Below are 16,714 nucleotides of genomic sequence, written 5' to 3' on the forward strand. Positions count from 1 at the left end.
TGTAAAATTCCTGAATACGGCCCTGTTGACAGGTATTAACACTATTAACAGGTAATACAAAAAAAAAATTTTATTAAAATATGACTGTGATAAATATAAAAAATGTATAACATTAATTCCAAAAATACTGATAAAATGTTTCAGCCGTGTGAAATAATTATTTGATTTGCGTCTAATGCTTCTGCACAGTTTGTAAAATGTACTTACCTACATGGCTGGCTACGTACCCACTACCCACTGCATAATTATTACGAACAGTAAATGTAATAATAATTAAACACCAGTGCTGCCATCCCTTATCCTGCACCATCGCCATCGTACTTAATCAAAACCTTCTTATAGTTAATGTTATATTTACCCCGATGATAATGCAGCACAGATTAACTGTTTATTACATTTCCTATGGGTAATGTCTGAATTAGGGTAAGATCGATCTTATCCGAGTAATTTTGACTTACCCAAAATCGAGGATTACACCAGTGGCGTATAACATACATGTATAATGTATAAATCTAAGTATAGCAACGCAGTTCCAACCCCTTAAATTTATAGTGCTCCGGCAAGTGACCAATCTAAATATACACATGACTATGTAATTTACTAGTCAGTAATGGCCGTATTTGTATATAATTATACTGTCTAAACGAGTACGCGACTATACCTACATATTACTATAAGTCTATAATATTATTATTTTTGTTTTCTCCAGCGCAGTTATAATTACATCAAACTATACTAATGTTTATTATTAAAAGATATCAAACTTTTACAATAAAGAATTCATTCGAAATTGGTAAAAGTACAAAGTGGTAAGTTTTTTTTATTTTTAAATACTTTTAAAATGTTTTGTATCACGACTTCTTATCGCTAAAATAAATTAGTTCACAGCGTGCAGTATAAGAATATAATAGGTACCAAAAGGAAAGAATTGGCTTAACTATTTATTTCATTTCTCGATCGTCGGTGTGTCTGATGATGATATACTAATAATAATAATAGTTTATATAAATTGGCGAAGATAACAATATAGTTGTTATTGCTACAACAAATCAATTCATTTCTTTGGAAAATACATTTCTGTCATTTAAGTACCTACCAATAGGTAATATATCCTACATTATTGTCATGTGAAAAATTATTGGTCGTCTTCAATTAAAAATAATACGCAGTATTGCTTAAGCACAGAATATATATTGTATATTATATGATTTATATGAATGTTTTTCTTTTTTCCCAAACTATTACCTATTCAACATTATCAACGGCGTAATAGTTAATGTTTTTTTTTTTTTTTATGTATGTTATACATTATTTTTCTTTATTATTATTATAACAAAATACTTCAAAAGAATAGAAAAGCTTGTACTGTATTCGCAATCCATTACACAAATTACATTTTGCTCGTTATTTCGCCCGAGAGTATAATATCTGACTAGTTTTATTGAAATAAAATATAATAATTTCAGATTGTTGTAAATGAATAGCATAAGTATAAGAAGGAAAAAAATAAGAAGAAAATGAAACAGCGAAGCCATTCTTATTATATGCGTAACCCCCTGTACAATCCTTGACAGCTTCCATGTATTTTTCCCCAGAAATTGGACAGTTTTGCTCGAACCAGAATCCTCCACAGTCGTCAGTCTGTAATAATTAAATTTGCGTGTGCGAGCAGAAGAGCTTAATGAACAGAGGGAAGTCTCGTTTTGAAACGGTTGGTTTGATGCTACATAAAAGATGAACGCACTGGTGGATTATAATCGCGTACAGCAATTCCTTGACGTCATCTCCAATAAACATAGATTAACCCTTAAATTATTATTTATTACTCGAAATTACCGTTGACACAATTGTTTTATTTTTTTCCTTCTTTAAAATCTAATAACATTTTAGTAATATTTTTTTTCAAATTTATATTTATTTATATATTGAGTTGTTATTTAGATTAAATGTCAATGTTTTATTATTTATTTAATGATAATTGATTTAAAATACAGTCTATAGCTTTGGAGACACATTTTGACCTCCCTAGGATTTAAAGTGTCTTACTAATTGTCAAACAAATGTTGTGTTAATGGAGTTTCCATTTTCTTACCTATAACAACCACTTATAAAAAACTAAATCTTTGTTGAGTACTGACACTTTTTGTAGTCGAATATATTTAATTAAAACTGCAGACATAATTTAGATAATTTCTAATGATTTAATTATCATAAATAAAACACCCTTTTTTATAGTAAGCTACTATTTTACGGCAAGTATTTCATATAACTATTAAACCATCAACTTTATGCATTTTTTTCATATTTTTTTTTTTTTTTTATTGAACTTAAGCTTCGGCAACTGAGGCCATTAGCTGTAGTAGGTTTTGTATTGTAGTTTGTATTGTATATTTTTTGGAACGGTAGGGGGGAACACGTGTGTGTTTGTTTTTTTTTTTTTTTGGCAGAATTTCGAATGGGGCACCCGTAGGTTTCTGCATGCCCCGGGGGTGGGGGATGGCAGCACTTGTTCTCCGGTCACCGCGACTTGTCCGGAGAAAAATGCCGCCCGGTAGCCGAGGATCGAACCGCGACCGGCTGCGTCGCAGCGGACGCGTCAGACCACTCGGTCACCTCATCCCCTTTTTTCATATTATTTAAGTTATCTGACATAGTCGCGAGGACGCTCTATTTTACTTTATTTGCATACGATTTGCTTCTTCATAAACTACAAATGTTTGAAAGTGTGTAAGTTACTTAAAAATATGACGATCATACACATATTTTTTTTATTAATTGAAAATAAACATCGACAACATAGGGTGTTTATTTAAATGATAACGATAATTATAACAGTACCTATAAAATCTCGTGAAAAAAAAAAAGAGTTTCAGGATATATAGTTGTTATAATATATTATTTAAAATTCTCACTGTATAATTAATTTCATTTTATTAACATGTATTATAACACTCATCAGGAATCAAGTTCTCTCGTTTAACTTAAAAAGTATTATGTATTATATAGGTTGGTAGATATAATTTTATTTAGAATTATCATCCGATGATTCATCGCTTTCTTCATCATCATTGCATCCCAATTTTGTCTTTATAATATCAGAAGCTTTCTCTGCGACCATGATGGATGGAGCACAACTTTCAGCACTGAACATTATCGGAAGTGCAGAAGAATCCACGACCATTAAGCCATCGGTGTCAAAAACTTCAAGGTCTTCGTTAACAACGCCTTTCGAAGGTTCTGTCGCCATGGAGCATGTACCAGTCATCTGGATGTTCATTATCGTCAATTGTTTGATGGCGTATTTCCAATATTCATCGCTGTCCACGTCCGGCTCTGGGCCACCCTCGAATTTTAAAGGAACGATTTGTGGTCCATAATGTTTAAATGCTTCAGATTGTACAAGATTTTTTACCCACTTGATAGCTTTCATTAGAGTACCAACATCCTCTTCGTCCAAAGAGCCAAATTCTATAATTGGTTCATATTCGTCACCACCACAAGTCTTATTTACAGTCACTTTACCAGTATTTTTGGGACGGAGCAATGAAATACCGATAAATTTAATATCGTGGTCATCGTTAAGGTCGATTACCTGTTCCGTGATGTTGTCATTTAAGTTCATAGCATCCAATTGCGAAGGCATGAATACAGTATCGTCCTGAGAGTAATAGTAAAAGAATATTTGAATATCCGGAACACCGTTACCGTCAATATCTATAAAACCAGTAAAACTGCACATTCCTATTGTGGCCAATGGTCCAGTATGCTTCATTAAGTATTCAAAGACCATTTCACTGATAGAATATGACTTGACCGGCGGCAATTCAAATTTAACTACTATGCCTAAGAAATTTGGATGAGCTTGTAAATTCAAACCCACATTATTATTCTCTACGACCACAGGAATGCCCAATGAATCGAGTAGAGCCTTTGGCCCAACACCTGACTCCAGGAGTAGTTTTGGAGATCCTATCGGGCCGGCACTCAATATAACTTCCTTCTTACTTTTAACTTGAATTAGTTCTCCAACTGAATTTTCAAACTCTACTCCTACAGCTTTTTTACCTTCGAATATAATTCTTTTGACTAAGGACCTGGCTGATATTTTAAGATTGTATTTTCTGTTAGCATTTTTCAAAAAGGCTTTTGCTGCGTTCACACGTAAACCGTTTTTAACGATTGCGACAGATGAAACGAAACCTTGGTGGTTCTTCACAGATAAAAAGTCTAATGTATCATAATTGACAGCATTTAACGCCTTAGAATAGACTTGTCTGATTTTAACAGTCCTTGTGTTACGGAACGAATCGACACACAGTTTACCACCGACACTATGTGATCTACTCACTGTTTCGTGTGTGGTGATTTTCTCGAACTTACAGTCCTCTGAACGTTTATAGTATTTCAAAACATCTTCCCAACTCCATTTTGTTAAACCTGCCATTTCAAATTTAGTATAATCTGATTCTATACCTCGATCATATAACATTGTATTTAAAGCCGTAGTTCCTCCTAAGCATTTTCCTCGAATAACCTTGACACATTTGTTTTCTAAACTTTGACCAAACGTTTCGTCTTCTTTTGCTGTATATTTCCAATCCATCTCGGAACCAATAGAATTGGCCCAGAGTCCGGGTATCTCAGATTGTATGAGTGGCGTACCTCCAGCCTCCAATACCAAAACGTTCAAGTTCTTTTCGTCGCTAAGTTTAGCAGCCAAAACTGATCCTGAAGCTCCACAGCCAACTATGATAATATCAAACTCGTCGTTGTTCTTGACTGACAGACTGTAATCTCTGGGATAAGTGATTCTAGAAGCCATACTGCATTGTTCTCGGTTTAGTGAATGAAGAAGTCTCAAAAACTCTGGTACGACGTATAAGCCTTCTACGTTATAACCGTATTTCTGACACATCTCCAATGTGTTTATACTCAAAGCTTTATCGTCTTTTAAATCTGACCAACATTTTTTCTTGAAGGTTGTGGATTTTTTTTCAACTACCACGGAACGAGTGGTTGTAACACTATGAACTACATTTTTCTCTGATGCATCCTTTTTTTGACCGAATGGTAAGGTCATAAATGACTCAACTCCATTTTCCAAGCTTAAAACAAAAAAATACATAATAAATGTCAAATGTTTTAAAGAATAAAATATTAGAAATATTATAATATGCAAAAATATTTTTAATTCGATATTTATATAACAATATAAAAAAACATTATATATTTGGCGAATGGGTTTAGAGGACTTGATTAAATCAAATATAAGAGATTGTGTGAAATATGATTTAAAATTATGTGTATATATAGCTATATTTGTGTATATAATGTATATTGTAATTTGTATGTCAATATTTTAGTATAATAGATTTGTAAATAATTAAAATTCTCAAATGTATGTAGGCTAGTAGTGTACATTAAAACAAGCCTTAAAATATTTAATTAGTAGCTAATTTAATTTTGTTTATTCAATTAAAATAGCGTATGTCATCTAAAAACATAACAGCATAATTATTACCACAAAAACCTTAGTAAGCCACAATAATAAATGAACATTACAAATATTCATTTAAAATATTAAAGAAAAATATTTTATGCCTACTCTACAAAAAAATAAAGTTTAAATTCAGATAAATACAAGTCCTGGCTAAAATCAGCTAATATGTCTACCTTAACCGATATTAAATACTGTAAAAAACATGAGCTTTAATTATTCTTAGAAAATTAAAAAAATGTATAAAATATTAGACCATATTTTTAACACTACTTAGTAAATATAAAAAAACGTATTTAACTAAAACTAATTTAAAAAAAATAAAATATTACATTATTAAACATAAATATATAATAGGTATAAAATCATGTTTATGCATTATATTACTCATGTGCATTATACATATGTATTTATTAATTAAAAAGTTGGTATTTATTTTAACTTCATTTTTTAGCTTAAATAGATACCACCTAAATTCAGGACTTTTCAGAATGTAGGCAATTAAACTGTAAATTTAAATTAAATAAATACTCATTAGCATAATAATATAAAATCCTCAATATTTGTGGTTGTCAAAAATCGAGACAATATATGTTTAAAAAAACTTTGGCTCTATATTTTATGAAAAACAAAAATAACAAACCAATTTCAATTATTAAAAGTATCATTGTAACACAAATAATAACACAATTATGTAATTTACGTATCACTATTTTGAGCAATTATTTTAAAAACATACTTTTACTATACTAGTCATATCAAAAAGATGCACTATAAAGTATAATTTTATGATTGCTTATAATAAGATTGTATACTTACTAGACTGCAAGCAGTCCTATTAAGAGCCACAACGTCCTGAATGTGTCCATGGTAATTTTTGTTTAGTGTTCTTAATGGAACAAATTTTGAAGCTTATATACTGCTGAGTTTTATTTGTTTAAAACTATTGTTTTAAAACGGTCAACATTGATATGAACAAACGATTTATTTTTATTTTTTTCCCTGAAAATTTCACATAAATCATTATGATACGTTTTAATGTATACACATATGACTGACATACATTCATTAGTTCGTTTTATTGAAAATGATTATTTATTATATTTTATCGTATAAATCATTGGTCCTGAAATAGTGGACATCATTTAAAACCTTTTATGAAACTTTATACTGCACTTAGTAACATTTCAGAGATGAAATATCATATTTTCTATGCACATCATATTTATAGGCATTAATATAAATAACACTCATCTTCTGCTGAAATTCGTATAGATAAAATATTTAATAAATTTGGCTTATAGTTTGTAAAACATGTCTGATAAAACAAAAACAATTCAAAAAAAATCTTACTTATGAAGTACAATAATGAAATTTCTTCGTGCCTTAAAATTAAGTATACGTAATAAAATGTACATACATATCGATAAAATCCAAACAATTACTTGCTACTGTATTAACCTAATTAAAATATATACAATATAATACAATATTATGTACCAGAATAAGTGTACAAAAATATGTTCATTGATTTGCGAATGTGAAAAAAATACTAAATTATGGGAATGAGATAATATTGTACCTACCTATACATTTCTATTTAATTTTCTCTCCTAAGTTTTGGGATTCACATTATTATAGTTCCCTACATTTGAAAGACAATTAATAATTTGTTGATTTAATACATTTTTCTGGTTTAAATTATATTTTCATCATGACATACCAAAATGTTTAAAAAACTTAAATATATTTTCAGTTTTGTGTTGGTTTTGTTTTTTTTTCATTCGATAGCATCGGATTGTTGAGTATTTTGGATAGTGGATAATTATGTATTGAAATTCAACAGTAAGGAGTGTGTTGCAAGTATTATCCTTGTTGATAAAGTATGAGTAAGTAAGGAGAGAGTGTCTTATTCTGCATCTATTTTTGACAATTTATTTTCACCTAGTCAAATGGTCAGGACAACCCATTTTGACAATTGATTTTTTAATGCCCTTCAACTTGATGTTCTCAGGTATTGAGTTCCAGCGGTGTTTGCAATGTTTTTATCATAAACTTATATTATTTTAATAAAACATTATACGTCTTCTTCAGTAGGGGTCAAATGGCTTTGTCGGGGGAGGGGGATATATCCTCTACACCCCCCCCCCCTGACCACCACCACTGTTTGACCGCTACTCATGTTATTTGTGTTTAATGTTTATTGGTATGCGTAATTATTGCAATATTTTTGTTTTTTTTTTTTAAATTATACAATATTCGTGTAGTCTGCTTGTGTATCATTGAATAAGTACAGAATAACTGTAGTTCAAATGTATTCATCAATGCATCATTAGCAATGCATACAAACAAGGAATAATAATTTTGCAGTACCTACCTACTAATACATTTTATATAAAATATCCGGGTCACTTTTTGTTATAATGGTTATTGGTGAAATGCTTAATGTTGAAACTTGAAAGTATAAATTTGTTTTAAAACATCATATACATTTTCCGTGACATAATTTAGTAAAACTGTTTGAAATAATTTAACAGTCTCATGAAATTACCAAAAAAGTCATGGTTTACATGTAAATAAATAATAATAATTTTTAGTGGAAACTTTAAAAACTTTAAATAACTTTTGTTGACTTCAAAATGCATAAAAACTAATTTTAAAAATAATTCCAAAACATATTAGTTTATAATATTACGTAACCTAAGTAGCGGATATTAAAATATGCATACAATAATAATAATAAACTAATATTCGCTCAAATTTCGGTTCACAAATATAGGTAAATTATTATTTTAAAGTTTATTTCTACGGCTTTGTCAGCATTATAGGTGTTTAATATTATATTTTAATTTTATTGTCATATCTGATATTAAGTATAGCTATTTTGAAAAAAAAAATCAAATAACGATCAGGTTTATAAAACGAAAATTCTCTTTAAAATCTCGTTGTGTGACAAATTAGTATTGTATTATGTATACACGCAATTGTTGTATAATAAATTATTGAGTGTGGAAAACGATCACAACCATCTGATTAGTATATTTTTGTCCCTACTGTTTTTTTACTGTCCTTTGATCATCATTCGTCTAACGCAGACGTATACAACAATTCACTCATCTGTACAAATAACGATACAGTTCAATCAAAATTCTGACAGAGATTAATGAGCGTCTGTATACTATATCTAATAATATGGGTTTGAACAACTCGTTCATGTTTTAAAAGTAATATCTGTGCATTCACACAATCTTGTCCATTACGCGATTATCCGATAAATAAACGACGAGAATACTTATCAGTATTTTTTTTTTCACTTAAGTAATAAAGTCTAACGCTTTACATAATATTTTATAGTTTCCTTTTTTAAAAGAATTGTAATGACCTATGTAGGTAATGATTTTAATGCATTTTTTTTTTTTAATAGTCTCATTTTAACGTTTTTGCTTTTCTATTTTATTCATGATTTATTTTATTCTTATACGTATATTAATCAATAATATGAACAATACTTTATACCCAATAGCATACATCGTGGCTATTAATATGTTTGAGAAGCATCGATAGACGATATTACAATAGTGACATTCTACAAATGAGACAGAAAAAAATAGGAAATTCACCAAATCGTACACACCATTTCCCGGAACTATCGGGTATCAATATTTTATTGAATATGGATTATATGAACACTTCCGTTTCAAAAATAACGTTTTGGATAGCATCGTGGATAGTATACCAGATACCTAAGCATAAATAAAACTTAGCTGTGGTGGAAAAATTACCAAAACTGTTGCTTTTATAATATCGGACGTCCACTTCTCTGTGAGGCATAGTAATGTACTCGTCTTAAAACATTATAAATTAGTAACGATTAGTGGAGTGTATGAGAATTACTTCACTATAGTGGCCGATTTACAAATAAAAGTGCCAAGGGGTGCATGATGGAAATGTAAAATCCTCGTAAAAAAGGTAGGTATTTTGTTATGTAATATGTATAATATTACTAGATTCTATACTTACTAACTATACGTATTATTATATCTTTTTTATTTTAAATTATATAACGCACTTCTATATGTCTATTTTTTTATTTTACCTATTTTTTACCCCCGTCTGTTGATTAAAAAAATTATGTAATAAAATAAATCTAGTAATTACCTGATATAATTATGTTGATATTTATTATGTACATTTAATATGTAAAAAAATCTATATGACTTAGGATGACATGTACCTACATGTGGCTATCTAGTATCTAATATGCAAAATTACATTGACTGCAGAGTTGAATTTAAGCTGTAGCGTCTATATATAGTTAAACATTAGTGTTTGAACACCAAAAGCCTATCATTTGACAAAATGAATATTTTTGTGATAATATCATACTGTTTTCATAAACTATTGTGTTACAAAGAAATAATAGAACTTTAAAATAGGTATTATTACTACGCGTGTTGCATCATATTCGTCGGACAGTATTTTGCAAAATAAGTTATAAAGTTATAACTATATTATAACGTGAATTTTTATATATCTGCATATTTAATCTGGTTGATCATTTATATTCGTATTATATGCTAAGCAATCATAGAAAATGCTTAGTAGCATATAAATTAAGGGCATAAAAAGTTTTTAGCGCACATTATATTCTATTGTAAATTTCAAGTTAGAAAAATGTCAAAAATAATTATTTTTATTTATTTTTATTAATTTTGAAATAAATTGATAGGTATATTATTTTTACTGATTTCTCGGAAATGGTCCTCAATCACGATAATAACTTATAACTTCTATCTAACGGTATTTATATATATCTGTACAATGCACATAATATTATATAGTATACATAATATGGTAATAAAATACCGGATCAAGTCTCGATTAGATTGGTTATGATTTATAAATCGCGTAATATAAGATAATCAAATCATATCCTCTTTTTGAAATTTTGTCCAAAGGTGTTTAAGCACTTCAAACTCCAATATCAACTGAAAAGCGACCATTTATAACATCGCAGTGGAATAAAGTCGGCGCTATATTGTTCGTTAGATAGGCAGTGAGTGGTGACGTTATATATTATACGGGTAACATGCGTCTTTTTAAAAGTGTATGGCCGTCATTAAATTCCAAATTGAACCTGAACATTTACACTGGGTGTCTGGGCCATAAAATCGGACGTTTCACTCTTTAATTTATTTTCTACTCGGTTCGATAAATGTTATCTAACGGTGAGTAGTAAATTGTTAAGCCGTACGAAACCGTATCATAAGGTCCATTTTATGCCATATACGATACGCGTGTGTATATAATATATATGTGTGTGTGTGTGTGTGTGTGTGTGTGTGTGTGTGTGTGTGTGTGTGTGTGTGTTTATAAGCAATATGCATACACGATAATTTATAGTCACATTCACATTAAATATTGTATATATTATACACGCGCGCGTACTGCGTATCCAGTCCAATGTCAATAATCGGGCACCGCGAAAGAAATATATGAGTGTCAGCGATTCCAAACCGTTATTACAGTTGGTGTGGTGTTGTATACATTGTATATTATATTATTATGTTCAAACCATTCATGTGCAGGGCCGAGCTCGCGTTGAATTACAAAAATAATCCTGGAAAGTAGTCATAACATTGAAATAATAGTACGCCGCCGGAAACGTGCATTATACAATATCGCAATTTATTATCTACTATTGAAATATTATTAAATTTGATCAGCGACGATACGGCCAGGCTTTCGATTGGGGTTAAAACCTCATAATTATAACAGCTATATTTTCAGTGTCGTATGAATATAATATATGCAGTATATATATATATATGTATGCAATCATGTTATCCGCGAGTAATACGAAATTGCATATTTTGTACAAAGCCATTTCCTGATTTTGAGAGTTTGCAATAATAATATTTATTATAAATGTATAACGCTTAATAGAATCAATGCAGCGATACAGTTGAAATGTTAGTAATTTATTTTGTTCATTAGGTATAATATGTCATTATCATTTAATATTACTATTCGAATTCAATGTAATATGAGTATACATCGCGTTGCATATTATTATAAATAATACTATTCTGTCGGTATAAATAAATAATTACAAATAAAATGCATTAATCAAGTTTTGAACTTATTGATTTTTTATTCGTTATGTATATTTGTCTTGTATGCATACAATTTAATATTGTTCAGAAATATATACTTACTCATTTTGTATTAAATATTAATCATAACATTTATTGTTTCAAAACTAATCGAGAAGTATATGTCCGGTGTTATAGGAAGCTTGTTAAGTTTAAGTACCACTTTTGTAACACGCTTATCTACAGTTATCAAGTACTGTGAGGTGATCAGAAGAAAAGAAGAGACAATAAGTGCGAAAAATAATTCAACGGAAAGTAATTTTGCAGAAATTACATTTTTCTTCTGATCATATCTTACAGTACATGATAATTGCCGATAAGCAAAATGGCACTGATTCAAAACTGTTGGAACATATTAATAATTTATACTATCCAATTCCAAAGGTTATTTACACATGACAATTTAGATTTTTGTACTGCCTATTAGTGTTTATTTTATTTGACGTATATGACTACGTGAAATGAAAAATGATTTTAGTCAGGAAATCTTAAAATCATATGGAAACGACAATACCGTTAACGTCACCGAACCTGCAAATTCATTTAACTTGGTAATTGATTTTTTTCTGTATTTCTTTTTAACCACGTAAATATATTCATCTTATTTCGTGTGTATCGGAAAAGTATCAATGGGTGTGAGTAACGACATTTATTTTCAAAACAAAATACGTGGTTTATTCATGTAATGGTGTTCATTGACGATTGTATTTTTTCTCAAATTATGTGACTAAAACTCAAGATGCAGTAAGTACTATAACGATTTCTTGATTTCTAATCAAAATCTTCGTCGCTTTGCCCATAAAATAAAGTTCCAATATTGTAAATAAATAATAGCTCATCCCATTCGACCCAATCGCCTATATATCGATTGGTCTACAATTGTATTTTTATATTATATTATATTATTCGACATTTACGATTTCAATTTATTTGTTTGTTTATCTTTAGTCAGGCACAAAAAAAAAATAAAGACGTTACGTCCTACATAGATACGGTTATTGTTCCACAGCAAACGGTCTCCGCGTATAAAATATTATGTGCGACTATACAACATGAAACTATATTCATATTTCTGCGAATGGATCGAAAGAGATAGGTAATACGCCGGTCTATCTCTATCGAGTAAATCGCGGGGCAAAACAACAACCGGGATTTTGAAAAACAATGTTTTTTCGCCCTGCATTTTATATCATAAGTCAATTTGTGAAACATAATGAGGCCAGCGCAGTGTTCCGACGTTCGACCTCCACGGGGGGGGGGGGTGGAGGGGGAAGTATATTTTCCATTACTTATTAGTTATTGCACCGTTCGTATAGTTACATTGTCGTTCGCAATAAGTCAGCGTGCACTGTTAAAAATATATACGAGTAAAGGGAACACGGAAATATTTAATATTTGTCGCGACGGAAATAAATTATTGCAGGGAACGGTCCAAATTGAAATTGTGGCGGCTATGCAGGGAACATTGGCCTGCGCGGCGGGGAAACAGATTATGCGGACAACGTCGTGTATAGAGTTGTGTGGGTCCGCAGCGAATTTTTGAGCAGAGCAGAAACTATTTCGACGACCTTTTCGGTGTAACTTCATCAATCAAATGTCTGAAAAAAACATAATACCGCATGGTATTACATTATATTATATTATACATAAATATACAAAAACATAAAAAGATTACTGCACGGGCATAGGCCAAGAAAGTGAAGTGGTTTGGAAGCTTAAGGGAAGTTGACATTTATTTTGCTAAACAATATCATGCAATGTTACGTCTTAGAAGTCTAGAACCTTAAAGGATCGTCAGTGAGGCCGTGGCAAAAACCATCAAATCAAATTACATTTACTTGTTTTCAACATACGTCGAAACAGATTCGTATAAAATAAATAAAATGTAACGGATTGGACTGCAGTATTTTTTAAATCGAAAACTCTATAACGTCCTCCTGAGTTAAATATTGCGTAATAACCATAACTGATGATGTGGGTCACTAACGTCATTTTTCAACTCATAATAAATCATGTGTACCACCAGTGTGAGTATAAACGCCAACGCACGACCAGCCTATAAATGGTTAAGTGTTTTTAGTTAAGTCCGTACCCTTAACAACGATGATGACCATTTATGTTTCTTTTGGTAAGTCACCTTAATTTATTACGATGGCACGAAGAATAACAATTTGTGTTTCTTGTCAATATATACTTAAATAAGTCAACTAAACATTTTGAATAGTCATGAATTTTTTATGATAATTTTTATCACTTGGGATTGATCGACTATCAAATTAAATGATCACCCTAATACAATATAACAATACATTTGTTCATAAAAAGTAAACAAACACAAGTATATTTTTTGCCTATAATTATAAAAGACATTTTATAGGTATTTTATACGCATTGTATTCTTATGCAATTAAATCTGCAAATTTATGTACAATAAAATTAAAATTATTTTTTAATAGCCAGACCTTGATTTTATTGCTCACTTAAAGAATAATTATTACTTATGCAAAATTACGCATACTAAAGTTATATTAAACGCTCAGAATGAAATTATTAAAAAAAATCAATAAAATGTTATTAAAACAATTATAGTTTTATTTTCATTAATCTTGTATAGTAACACAACCACGTCCGTCTTCTAAATTATGTAATATTTTGAACTTTGTATTGTTTGTGGAATCCGTTTCCACCATCAATCAAATGGCATTTGCTTTCAAACAGTGCACGTCAAGGTATTTTAATGAGCATAATTATTAATCAGATTTTCCCCATTTCCCATTTTGGGCAGTGTATATGGCTTGGATGTAACAAAAGCCTTCTTAAGCCATGCTCAACCCTCACGAGTTCACACAAATTTATTATTTAACATGGTAAAGAATTTATTAACATAACGCAACCTCGCACCTAGTACATTGTCTTCAGAATATAAATTATCTTGAATGTTACACAAATGCTTATTAACAATAGTTATCGTTATACTATAATAAATAATAAATATAATTTATACCTAAACACTATCAATGCCGTAAAAATTTTCTTATTGGACATCGATGCAATTATAAAAAAAATTATACGACTTTGTAAGTACAAACATAAGTTTACACATTCAAATCTAACTTAAAACGAGAGATTTTAAATCTAGGCTTTTCAAAAATAAATGTTGTCTTGTAAAAATCAATGTTTAATTCAACATTATGCACATTTAACAAAATTAAAAATTCCAATTTTAGTAATTTGTACTGTTTATTAAAGGTTTCCATGTCATTTTCTAATCTTAAATAATTATTAGTTCATTAAATAAGGAAAAGTTTGGTTGGGTATTTGAAAAGAAACAAAAATATTAAGCACACGAACATTTTTAGGCGAGGCCCATTATTTTCTTGAAGAATAAATTAAAATAAAAAACAACAAATAAATAGGTATTATGATCATTTATACGTTGATACACATAAATAAATATGTAGTTAATTGGAAGTTAAAAACTTTAATTTTTGCAATTTGTGTAAATCTGACATGTAAACGTAGTTGGTTGGTTGCAGCTATTATAGTTCTGTCAAAAAATTAATACTTTATGACAAATATTTCTATACAATAAGTAATAGTGAATAATTGGGTAGCCAAACAAAAGGACATTTTTAATAAGATTGTATGACATAGGCCTCACTGTTACATCCTATTGAGACAAAGTTGCTTTAATTCGTCAAAACTCAAAAGTTAAGGACGTTAAGGTACCCATATTATATTCTCTTTGAGTTGTTTTCAATTTTCATATTGAATTATTTAAAATATACTTTCTTATCAGTTACCTATCAGTAATCGACTCGTTGTTTAGGTATGATTTGTTTAAAGCAACGAGAAATATTATTTCTGTCAACCATAAGTTTTAATTAAAACTTTGCCACTTACAAATTAATTGACGTCAGAAGCGACCGAATTGTTAAGATATATAATTTACAACACGAACGTATTTAGCTAAGGAATTATCAGGAAAGGTATATTATATATTCTCATTGTACGTGTTAAGCTAATTTAACTTATATTAGTGTTTTTAACCTTTTTATTTTGAACACACTATTTTTAAATGTAGTTATTATTTAACATTCTTTGCTTTGAAGAAAAAAACTTTACTTCAACAGTATAACTGCAAATACTAAGAAAAATATTATTTAATTTATTTATTATTTAAAAATCAATTTTTCAACATACATGATTGCTATCCTTAAACAAATTATATTTTTAATTTAAGAAAATTATATCTTAACATTTTGATGACTACAGGTCTGTTATAACTACATATAATTACTGCAGATTAGACACCTGAACTTTGAAAATCCGTAGTTCATCCTGGAAGAAATCATTAGCTCTCTTAATGGTAGGTACACACATTATATTTACCATACGAATATGTGTAATTAGAGATCATGAAGTATTTGTTTATAAATACATTTGTTTCACCTGGAAAAAACTTCACATATACACATAAAAAAAAATAATAATTGTATTCTTTGTCTACCAAAATCGTAAATAACATACTTAACCATTCTATAATATTATGTTTAAGTTCGCTATTCAAAATAATAGTAACTCGACAATATTACTTTATCACAATTTTTTATCAATATAATCGAGAACTACCTATCTAATATATTCAAACTATATGTAATATACATTATATTTTATTGCAATATTGTCGAATGCAAATCTACGTCCTTTCAAGTACCACACATTATACAGAATGTCAAAATCAAAGACTCGCGTTTCTAATATAATATATATATTTTATATACATAGATTGGGTATAGGCGTAATGTAATCGCAAAAGCTTTTGAAAAAGCACATAAAAAAAACCCTTACGGTATGCATTTATATCTTTTTGAAGGTTGGTTTTTATTTTTCAAAAGCATTCTAATCTAATGTATTGAAACGAAACACAGTGGTTCTGAAAGAGACACGTGCAGATGGTTGGACGGCCAAACGAAGACCGGAAGATTTGGGTGACAATAAAATGAATTCCGCCGGCGTTTCTGGTCACAGTCATTTGAAATAAAATACTGTTGTTCCGATA

The 16,714-nt window shown here is 29.6% G+C and overlaps 1 protein-coding gene across 1 annotated transcript; it reads right to left on the minus strand.

Annotated features, from left to right (window-relative positions):
• Positions 1-2,873: 2,873 nt before the first annotated feature.
• LOC111043011 (glucose dehydrogenase [FAD, quinone]-like) lies at positions 2,874-6,405 on the minus strand. Its single transcript, XM_022327782.1, has 2 exons — positions 6,317-6,405; positions 2,874-5,105 (listed from the first exon to the last, which is right to left on the minus strand). Exons 1-2 carry the CDS (start codon positions 6,364-6,366, stop codon positions 3,023-3,025), a joined length of 2,133 nt encoding a protein of 710 aa, XP_022183474.1. The 5' UTR covers positions 6,367-6,405; the 3' UTR covers positions 2,874-3,022.
• Between the last annotated feature and the right edge of the window lie 10,309 nt (positions 6,406-16,714).

Source organism: Myzus persicae, unplaced genomic scaffold (assembly GCF_001856785.1).
Source record: "Myzus persicae strain clone G006 unplaced genomic scaffold, MPER_G0061.0, whole genome shotgun sequence".
Lineage (NCBI taxonomy): Eukaryota > Metazoa > Arthropoda > Insecta > Hemiptera > Aphididae > Myzus > Myzus persicae.

Coding starts and splice junctions, on each gene's coding strand:
- LOC111043011 (XM_022327782.1), bottom strand. CDS start 6,366: ATGGACACATTCAGGACGTTGTGGCTCTTAATAGGACTGCTTGCAGTC. Junction 5,106..6,316: donor ATAGGACTGCTTGCAGTCTA/GTAAGTATACAA, acceptor TTTTGTTTTAAG/CTTGGAAAATGGAGTTGAGT.